Raw genomic sequence first — 11,189 nt, 5'->3', positions numbered from 1 at the left:
TTTAAACGATTCCCAGCGTGGTATTTTACATGCTCAGATTTTTCTTTTCGGTTTTTTAAATCTGTTTCGTATGTGTGTTTATAAAACCAAGCTGTAGATGTATTTCGAGTACGTTGTAACTTTTCGCCACAGGTTCTCGTTTCGAGTTGTTCAGAATCAGTGAAAAGACCTGACTCCTATGAATCGTTTAAAAAAAACCTGTAGCAAATCAGGATAAATGTTTAAATAAATGTATTTCCTCACTAAAATTTTAACTGCTAAGTCAATGTATATCTGTCATGTCACAGGTAAGACAAGTGTTTGTGGAATTAAGACACTTTAGCTATTTTACTATTTTGAAAGTATTGTCGTGAACGATAGTGGTCTTTGGCGTTTATCGATTTTAATAACAATATGTTTCAGTCTCTAGTAAATTAAAAGTCTTGGACCAAGCATCTGAATGAACTTCAACCGGTATTTGATAGTCTGGGCCGCACAGCGCCCCGTTACCAAATATAAAAAGAAACCTTATTTTTCCATTCAAAGGTTCAACTTCTCCCTGCTGGAGATAGAAATAAATCGGTAGCTATATAATTATCTGGTTTATAAATAGTGCATCGACACAAAACCTTCAAAAAGTTCCTGTTATTTTCTCAGAGCTATTACATTTGTAAATGACTTGTTACCAATATAGAACTCAAATTAAACAACCCTAGTAAACCAACTACACAAATGCATGGCAAAGACTGTGCTTTTTTTTTTTTTTACAATTAATGATGACAATCTTAAAGAAAATATATTAAAAGTTATGTTTTATTTCATTAGTTGTAAAATAGTCCCATTCGATGGTTCTACAAAAACAAGATCGTGTCAAATCCAAACCTCCGGCCTCCTCTCCCACATAAACCTTTACAACCTAGAAACAGAATAGAAGTCACAATAACCAACATTTCAAAAGATGTATTGAGCCAGCCTCAACTAAGCCCCAAATAACAGGACTGGTCCAGAAATGCTCTAGAGCCACTTCCCATCACCTCTCCTGAAATAACTGCACTGACTGGATTGTAAAAATGACACCTGGAAAGCTTCTCAATCCAGTCCGAGCCTAGTTTTGATCTGAATATTCAGTCAAACAGACACTATTGCTCATAGAAGGTAAAGTGATAATATGTTGGCCCTTGGCAAGTGGAAGTTATAACCTTTTTCAGTGGGTTGAAGTAGCTTTAGTGTATCTTGGACCAGACCTTTAACCAAATCCCTAATAAATCAGACTTTCTAATATTAACTTGAATTAATACAACTTAAAGTTTGTTTGGAAAATCTCCCTGCATCAACAAAAGAGAATTAGACAAATTAAAATGTGAAAAAAAGAAAATGGGCAGGAATAAAGTATGACCAAAACATTCCCTAATGTCATCTTCAGATGTGATACTCGTGGAAAGGGATGGCAGTTAGATAAAAGACTTCATGTTCTTTGCTATAGCATCACAACAATGGAGTGCTTAGGAATTCTGTTCACTGAATTCCAATTCTAATGTCCCTGTAAGTCATCAAATTCTCCATGGATGTGTTCTCGATCCTAATTGTACAAAACTACTTCTCAGATAAGGGAGATGTTTTTTCTTCAGAACCCTGAGAAATAGCTGCAAATCCAATTTGTTTCTTTCCCAAACCACTTAATCTAATGTAATGCAGTTTCAAATGAACCTTCGGGCCAAACAAAGCATTTTAAACAGTCAGCAGGACATGTTGTGAAAAACGCAACTCTCCAAAAGAATTGCGAAGCTTTTTTAATTACATTTTGAAAAAGGCATTGCGTTCCAGTTGAAATGTAAATTGAGTGCTTCAAAAGAGTAAGTAGATTCATTATGAAAGTACAAATTTGTTGCACTCGCTTGGAGTCCAAATCTTAATGACATTTCTCCATAACGGGGAGGCAGAAATTGTTTAAACACAGGCTTTAACAGTGACTCTTGATCAAATTTTTGATGGCGAAGAGGATAAAACAGGGCGAGAGTGAAATGCTGATGTTTTTGCTCTTCGGGGGTTTCGTGAGAGGGTGGAGATATGTCGCCTCTATTTAGCTGCAACTTCATTCTCAGCTGGTTGGCCTGTAGCAGTCTCTGCAGTTTTGGAGGCCTATAACAAAATGCAGACGCATGAATGAATCTTTCATATAATTAAAATGAATGGGAACAGTCAAGCTCCAAAATGACAAAAGGCTCAAGGTCTGTTCGCTCCAAGGACGATAACTATAACAATAAACCATAACGATAATTATAACGATAAAAGCATTCACACAGCTATAACGATACAAGCATTCTAATTCTAGGAAAATTGGAAGTCCACACCACAACTATAACAATAATGACATTAGAATTATATTGTTGTAACACTTTCAGAATGATTTTTGCCAGCTGATAGAACTGGCATGCCATATTCCAAGTTATCTGAAGCCATACAATAGCTTTGTGGGAGAAGCAGACTGAAATTTAAGTAATTTGCTGAAAATTCCTGTTCCCGTTGTAGTGCAAATGATCTGTACAGAGGTGGAGACTGCCAACTTTATAATAGCTTAAAACCTTATTTTGTTCCTCAAAGCTTCCATAATGCTGGTTTATGGCTTCTGAAGATTTGTAATATAGCACACAAGTCATTTGGACTATATTTATGCTACTTTAATGGTCCCCATTCACTTTCATTCTCCAGAAAAGAGCATCCAGGACATTCTACTGAACTTCCCATTTTGTGTGTCATGGAAGAAAAAAGTAATTTGTTGGGAAACAACATAAGGATTGTTCCTGTTTCTTAAAGCAAAGGCCTCACCTTCTTTTTCTTCTTCTTCTGTGCTTTACGACTTGCAGAACTCTGGATCAGAGACTGAAAATGACAGAAAAAACCAAAACAACACAGTAAGAAAAACCTTAATTTTGAATCAATTTAAATAGAATAGATGGGTCTAACATACCTTCAGTTCAGGATCTTGAACATCATATTCAGACTTGTAGAGTTCCGCTTCAAGTGGTCCACTGGTGATTCTCAAGGGCCCATTGGCCATCAGCAGCACTGTGAACTTAAACTGAGCCACAAATTCACCTAAAGACAGACAAAAACAGGTGGAAAGAGAAATTTACCAGGTAAAGAAAGCGGTCAGAGCAGGAAGAAATGGTGCAATGATAATGAGACTGACCTTCTTTCTCGTTCAGCACACTAAAAGGCTGCAGGAGCTCATGTTTGGCACACTCCACCACTCCCAAACGAGCCTTTCCCTCATCCTCAAATGCCCTGCAGGACACAAAGACTACTGTGTTTACCAAATGACCATGAAATCTAAACCATCGATTTATCCACCAAGTTTTAAAGTCATTGTCCTAGCATTTCTCATGTGACAATACAAAAATAGAGCACACGTCATCAAAAATCAACAGCATGGTTCCCACAGCTTCTCACTGGTATTCACATCCTTCTAGTCAAAATGTACATGAAAAACACCTGCTTGATTTAAGAACAGAATATCTAACGCAGATACACCTCTTGATTTAGCCAAGTAGGAACCAAATAAATTGGAGAATAGTGCTGCCCACCTAAGAGTGAAGGGCATGGCGTCAAAGCGTCTCTCCACCTCACTGAAGAACATTCTTGAGGTCTTCATTTTCAGCCCATACTGCTTACTGGGGTCTCTTTTGTAGATGGTTGTCCTCTGGCCGCCATCTCTCGCCTATGGGAAAGATCATGCAGCTTAAATATCTATTTATATCCATAGTATGAAAGGTATATGATTACAAGCAAACAGAAAGGATTAAAAATGGCAGGTGCCATTCATAAACGTGTGATTATCACTTACCTTCCCCTCTCCTGTGCTGATCAGCACATCCACGGCATAAACTTCATGAACTTCAAACTCTGCCTTCTCATGGTCTTTCCTGTTATGAGACAAACAGTGGAGATTGATGTGATTGTTGATTTTGAATTGAATGATTCAGTGATAAAATCAGTGACTTACCGCCACCTACTGGCAGTTTTAGTTTAATTTTTAAAGTTATTTGGGTCTCTTTTGTAGATGGTTGTCCTCTGGCCGCCATCTCTCGCCTATGGGAAAGATCATGCAGCTTAAATATCTATTTATATCCATAGTATGAAAGGTATATGATTACAAGCAAACAGAAAGGATTAAAAATGGCAGGTGCCATTCATAAACGTGTGATTATCACTTACCTTCCCCTCTCCTGTGCTGATCAGCACATCCACGGCATAAACTTCATGAACTTCAAACTCTGCCTTCTCATGGTCTTTCCTGTTATGAGACAAACAGTGGAGATTGATGTGATTGTTGATTTTGAATTGAATGATTCAGTGATAAAATCAGTGACTTACCGCCACCTACTGGCAGTTTTAGTTTAATTTTTAAAGCATCATTTCAGTTATTTAAATCAATCAATATTTCAAAATATTCAAAATTTTATATTTAAAACTTTAATCTCATAACATTATGAATTTAAAACATCCATGCCACCTCTGAGCCTCATTAAACGTCTCTAAATATACCTATATCATGCCACTTTTGTGTTCTTCTGTGCCACCTCAGTAGTGCAAATTAATTTTGTTAATATTGATTTATTTTGATTGGTAACATTCTTCTTATTCTTCTTGTTCTTATTCTAATGTTTTAATTAGACATTTTGGAAAAGCTTAATATAAATATATATATTTGAATTTTAAATAAAAGATGACATACTTTTAATAAAGTTAGAAAAAAATGCCATTACAAAGGTAAAAAAAAAATGCCCCTGTAAATCACTTTAAGGAGTCAAATATCACCTCATAATGGGAAGGATCATTTTTGTTATGATCAGAAGGTGCTCCTGAATTTTTTGACTGTGCTTCTAAAAAGAAACATAAGCATAGACCCTGTTGTAAGCCATTTGTTGACCAATTTCCCCCAAAAGTATAAACACTGTGGCTCTGTGCCAGCATAAAATCTTGCTTGCTTGGATTGAGATGTTTGAGAAAATTGAGAAATTCAATATTCAGTTTTGTTTTATACCGTTGTTGATCTGTAGGGTTCTGGATAATGGTCTTTTCTCCATCAATAACATGTTGCTTTAGTTGATGAGACAGCATACCTATCCATAAACAAAAGAGAAGAACTGTGAATAATGGCACATGCGTCTATGAATAATTGGCAGATCACAGTCAGACATTCCTGCTGATGCCTGTAGGTACTTTGGGTTGTTCTTTCAAGTCTTTCATGTTTTGTCTGATTAAATGGCTAGTTCAACCCAAAAAATGAAACCTGTTTGAGCTTCAGTTTATCGTGTTTGATGTGCTCTATGTATGTGCATTGATCAATGTTTATATGTGAATAAATCGGTTCATAACATAAATCGATCTTTAAAGGGATAGTTCACCCAAAAATGAAAATTACCCCATGATTTACTCACCCTCAAGCCATCCTAGGTGTATATGACTTTCTTCTTTCAGACAAATACAATCAGAGTTATATTAAAAATGTCCTGGCTCTTCCAAGCTTTATAATGGCAGTGAATGGGTGAAATTCAATAGTCCAATAGATGTCCAATAAGTCCAATAAAGGCCTCCTGAAGCGAATCGATGCATTTTTGTAAGAAAAATATCCATATTTAAAACTTTATAAACCATAATCTCTAGCTTCCGCTAACTGGTACGCGTGCTCACAAGAGAGTGGAGTCCAGCGAATGTGTGGAGCACTTTTTTATGATGGTTTGGCAGTTTATTGGACATCTATTGGACTATTGAATTTCACCCATTCACTGCCATAATAAAGCTTGGAAGAACCAGGCCCAGGACGTTTTTAAATATAACTCCGATTGTATAGACCAATTTGAAGTAGACGTCACAGTTACGTCACTTGCAGCTGCGCGCGCATTGTGGTGGCAGAAAAACACTGGTAACAAATGGAGGGAAACGGGTAAAATCCATGGAATAAGAGGGAAAAAAATTTCAGAATCGGAATGCAAATAATTTTTATATAATACTGTCGTCAAAGACGCCATTTGAAGCTAAATGCAGACGTTTAAACGGACAAACTATGGATGAAACCTGCTATGATTACCCTACTTTTAAAGCATAAATTAGATTTAAACAATAGGTCTATATAATATTCACATAGGGGACATATTGTATTAGCCCTTCAGTTAAAGTCTATTTTAAATCACAATTATGGCTTTTTTTCTTGCAAATGCAAGTTTATCTCCTAGTTCGAACTTGATTCAACTCAACAATTGCGAGTTTGTCAATTCTGAGGAAAAAAAGCCAGACGTGTGGCGTTATAAACTCATGATTCTGAGCCGAGGGAAAAAAGAGAGAATGACGAGTTAAATTTTCTTACCAGAATTGTGAGAGATAATCTCGGAATTGAAAGAAAAAAGTCAGAATTTTGAAATATAAACTCAAAATTGCCTTTTTTATTCTTTTATTCCATGGCTTTGCATATACTGCTACATTAAAACTGGCATTTTCTGCCACCAGATAGGCTCCGCCCACAAAAAACGTCATCACTGTTTGCAAACACTGAAATTGGTCTATTTGTCTGAAAGAAGAAAGTCATATACACCTAGGATGGCTTGAGGGCGAGTAAATCATTTGGTAATTTTCATTTTTTTGGTGAACTATCCCTTTAAAGTATTAAAGCTTCAGTTCTGTGGATTTTCAAAAGATGGACTGAATTCTCTCAGGTTTCATTATAAGTATCTTTTTTGTGTTTCAAAAATAAACAAAAGTGTGGATTTGGAAGGACAGAATTTGCCATGACAGACATGATGACAGAACTTCATTTTTGGGTGAACTGTCCCTTTAAAGCAAATATCAGATATCAAGCCAGTCCTGTTTTTGTACAAATAAAGAGTTTTCATTCTCAGTTTTGTTGAGTAATGAGTTTACTCAGACTAACCACACCTTCAAACTCCACAATACTCTCTAGATGGATTATGTTTTAATTGCAGTTGGGCTTTCCCAAATGATATAACAGCTGTATCTCACCCTCAATTGGATTGCACTTGAATGACTGAGCAATCTTACTCCAGGCCTCTGTTACTTGAGTGTTCTTCAGAGGTAAATGGGGCAGACAGAAAAGACAAGAGACTTTGCATGAGAAACAGACCATCAATATATTTAAATATAAGACATACCGTCTATTCTGTGGAATCTTGTGTTGAGGAGCTGGCAGCTAATGTTCTCATAGATGTTAAAAGGCTTCAACCTTGCCTACCTACCACTTTAACTGAGAGGTTTGTACTAACCTGGTTGCCGGGTTTGACGAGACGCAAAGCTGCTTCTGCACACAGGTGAGCTGCTTTGATGACATCAGCTTTCCTTCCTGTAACAGGTGCTTCCTGAAAGAAATCATGAAGTCACTAGTTTTGTAACAGGGTTTATTGTTGCGATTATCATAACTCTTATTCCATGGCTACTTAGCAAATAAATGGACATGACATTTTGATTGAAATTTTGAAACGGACCAATACGAGTGAAATTAAACTGTTATACCCATGTAGAAAATTGGCTGCCTGAGTTTTTGACCATTAAATGATATAATTAACCAATTAGTAGCAACTACTCCAGAGAGGCATGTGATGATACTTTATAATTGCACTTTTAGGCATCCATACAGCCATGAAGTTTTATAAAATGTAAAATGTAGTAACAGTGGGGAAGTACGTATATATGCACACGCACCTTAGTAGCTCCAATAACAAAGCTATGGGCCACGTTGGAGATGAAGCCGTCGACATGTACTCCTAAATCACTGTTGAGAGAGAAGAAGAGAAATTCAGGAAGGAAAATAGAAAAATAGACATACAGGTGCAGGGAAACCTGAGCAAAGCCTTTTAAACCCTTAAGTGTTTTCAGAGAACCCAAATACACAGCAAAAATGTAAGCGCCGTCAAATGAATATAATAAAAAATGGCCTTAAAAAAGTACAAGACCATCAATATGTTCTGCCCAAATAGGAAATACAGAAAATTACAGAGTCTATAAAAGAGATTTCAGAACACTTGTGTTGCGGAGTCTACATTAAACACTAAAAACAATCATCAAGTGTGACATTAACGTGCAAAGTTGCATGTGTGGATCACTAAAAACAAGGGAACAAGCAGGAAGACACAATCGGAAGGGATAGAGACGGAAAGTGGAGAACACCGCAGACAAGATGGGCCGAGTAAGAGGAAGGAGAGTGACTTGAAGGAAAAGGAGAGGAAGGAAAAGACATGGGGAGGTTAGACAGACGCAGACGAACTGGAGAGGGGAGTTTGCCTACATTTTGACCAAATCTCCATTTTTCAGCGTGTAGTCAGGGTCGCTCTTCAGGGGAGAGAAGTGGCAGACACAGTTATTGACTGAAACACTGGTGGGGAACGCAATGCCTGCAAGAAAGGACAACCACCAATCCTCAACAAAAAGACCTTCTGCATAATGTGTGAGGAGAGTGATATTTCAAACGAGGCCTGCAGATTTATCTGGAGTCTAAATCTGAACCGATCTATTCTGAATGGCCTCAATATCACTCTCTTACGAACCACAAGCATTTAGCCACGTCTACATTTCAGTCTCACCTTTCTTCATGTCCTTCTCCTTCTTAAAGATCTTCCCAGTCTCTGCCACGATGAAAGCATCTCCTTTCTCACAGAGGTTGAGAACTGAAACTCCTGGTTTGGCGGCATCGATGACGACCCTCAACACCTCTAAAAAGAGTAGAACAAGACCAAGTTTTATGGGCAAAAAAGTCCATTGTCTATAGTCAATAGGGTTAATGTGCATGACCAACATGAACCCCTTGCAAAATCTTGCATGGGAAAATCTTTCGAGATTCCAGATCACGTGGATTACTGTGAAAATTTGCAATGTGACGGCACCTTCAAAAAGTTATTCAAAAAAACTGTAACTGTAATATGCACACTCAATGAAAGTCCAACTAATCCTACTAATAACATAATTGGTCATAGTCATCTAAATAAATGGGCTTTTGAAAGGGAGAAGCAACATTTCCAGGATGTTTATTGTTGATGTCAAAGGCTGTGCATCAATTCAAACTGAACAGTATTTCGGTGCAAAATTATTGCTCACTTGTTAGAAACCATAATTATATTTGGCATTTTCCAACATGGACAGATTGTGTGACATGCTCTCATTCTCAACACTATACAAGATCAAAAAATGACCCAGAATACATTAAACAAGGCTTGCAGTGAGAATAAACATGCTTTGTACCAATAACATTGTCTGCATTCGAAATAGCACACTTCCCTGCTATACAGTAGGCGAAAAGCAGTATGTGATCCGAGTAGTAGGCCCATGTTTGAATTCATAGTAGTCATAAAACATCAGGCAAAAAGTACACTGATAACTGAAATTTCCGACTGAAGTGCACATTCAGTGGACACTTTACTATCCCACGAGGCCACTGGAAAGCATTTGTGAATGGCAGTGAAGCAAAGCAACTGACGCTGGTAGGTCACATCATGACAGTGACAGCATATTACATTCATACTATATTGAACATACTTTTTTAACAGTGGCAAAATACTTATTCAAAAGAAGTACCTGCTCAGAGAGTATGCAATTTCGGATGCAGCCAATGTTTTGCACGTTGATTATTGCCTGTTGAGAGCATGAAACCATCTAAATTTAGGAGATATTTAAAGGGTAGTCAATCATACAATTTCTCCGGACACTGTAACGGTTGTGGTAGGACGTCACACTCTGCGGTGTCTTTTTAAAATCTAAATTTAAAATCTTCAAAGACTGTTCTTTTAATTCAGTTTAGAGGTCAGCTGAGACGTATTGACCTTCTATCGGTCACACATCTTCATGTGACACAAACTCAAGAGGTCAGAACACAGAGAAATGTGAAACTTCTTCGCATGAGTTTGCGTTCACGGCCTCCAGCACTCGCACACATGAACAAAAGTGAATGGAATGAAGTGTAGCTTGAAGCCCATTTAGAAACCAAAACGGCCCATAATAATGGTTCAAGATGTAATGTAATATATCAATAAATTTTAATGTCATAATGCAAACTTTTTTAATCAAAAAACTGTTCTAGTACTATGGCAGTGAGACGCTACTTGATGTCCAGTATAAAATCAAGGTCCTCAAAGAAAACCAGTTGAGAAAGGAAAAAATACTGTAGAAGTCAACAGTGCTCATCAACTGTTCGAATACCAACATTTTTCAAAATATCTTCTTTTTTGTTCAACAGAAGAAAGAAACTCGCACAGGTTCGGAACAAGTGGAGGGTGGGTAAATGATGACAATTTTTCATTCTGGAAGTGAACTAATCCTTTAATGCAACCTAACAAGGATATCAGAAACAATTGTAGCAAAACTAAAAGTAGGAATCACTGAGCAATCAATGGAGCTCATAGAGTACTGCACTACCATTCAAGTTCACCATGCAAAAAAATACAATGATCAACCAGTTGCTCTGGACTGCTAATGTCAAAAGCCCAGTCAGCATCACCTCACCAGCTAAAGATCACCTCCATGCTGTTCACTACTTCTGTGAGCAACGCTGATAGATGGGATGTGAAAGCTCTCAAGTCACTGATCTGCCACAGTAAGGCAGTAGTGGACATATCCATCCAGACAGCTCACTAATAACCCGTGCCTTTGAGGACTAACCTTAACCTCTAACAGCTGGCAATGCCAGAGCCACAAGTGTCCACTGACATGCACTGAGGGCTAATGCTAGCTAGCATTAGCTCTAGAATGAGTCCCTCCATACTGTAGGACTGCAAAAAAAAAAAAGTGTACAGGTTTTATAGACATGTATAGGAGGAACAGCCGTGCGTTTAAAAGAGGTCTTGTGCGGCTGTATGTTGCATAAGGCCAGGGCGCCGGGGTCTCATGTCCTACGCTGCTCGTCTCGTCCTAACACATGGCATGCATGAGATAGCAGCGTGGAGGCCCGTGTCACCGACTCAACACCTCCAGCACTCAAACGTCAAACTCACGGTTGGCGATGTCACCGCCCATCTTGTACTTGGTCACGACCAAGTCCTCGGCGATGGTCTGCTCTTGCTGTTCGTCGTCGGACATCGTTGCACCGGCTTTCGAAGCGTCTCTCTGGCTGTACGATGCGCGGACAGCAGAAATCAGTCACGCTACCACCAAGCGGCTCGCCGACCCTCCAGCTCCGCCCACGGCCTCCACGCACAGCGTAGCCACGCCTA

The 11,189-nt window shown here is 38.3% G+C and overlaps 1 protein-coding gene across 1 annotated transcript; it reads right to left on the bottom strand.

Annotated features, from left to right (window-relative positions):
- Positions 1–781: 781 nt before the first annotated feature.
- Positions 782–11,189, bottom strand: pa2g4a (proliferation-associated 2G4, a). The gene is made up of 13 exons (XM_016449086.1): positions 10,971–11,189; positions 8,571–8,699; positions 8,276–8,381; positions 7,693–7,762; positions 7,257–7,349; positions 6,997–7,060; positions 5,024–5,102; positions 4,195–4,273; positions 3,564–3,697; positions 3,170–3,264; positions 2,948–3,075; positions 2,806–2,859; positions 782–2,118 (listed from the first exon to the last, which is right to left on the bottom strand). The coding sequence occupies exons 1-13, from the start codon at positions 11,053–11,055 to the stop codon at positions 2,056–2,058; spliced, it is 1,179 nt and encodes a 392-aa protein (XP_016304572.1). The 5' UTR covers positions 11,056–11,189; the 3' UTR covers positions 782–2,055.

The sequence above is a fragment of the Sinocyclocheilus anshuiensis genome, unplaced genomic scaffold (genome assembly GCF_001515605.1).
Source record: "Sinocyclocheilus anshuiensis isolate Anshui unplaced genomic scaffold, SAMN03320099.WGS_v1.1 scaffold55, whole genome shotgun sequence".
In the NCBI taxonomy this organism is placed as follows: domain Eukaryota; kingdom Metazoa; phylum Chordata; class Actinopteri; order Cypriniformes; family Cyprinidae; genus Sinocyclocheilus; species Sinocyclocheilus anshuiensis.
Note: the sequence above shows the minus strand (reverse complement) of the source record. Positions and strands in the feature narration are given on the sequence as shown.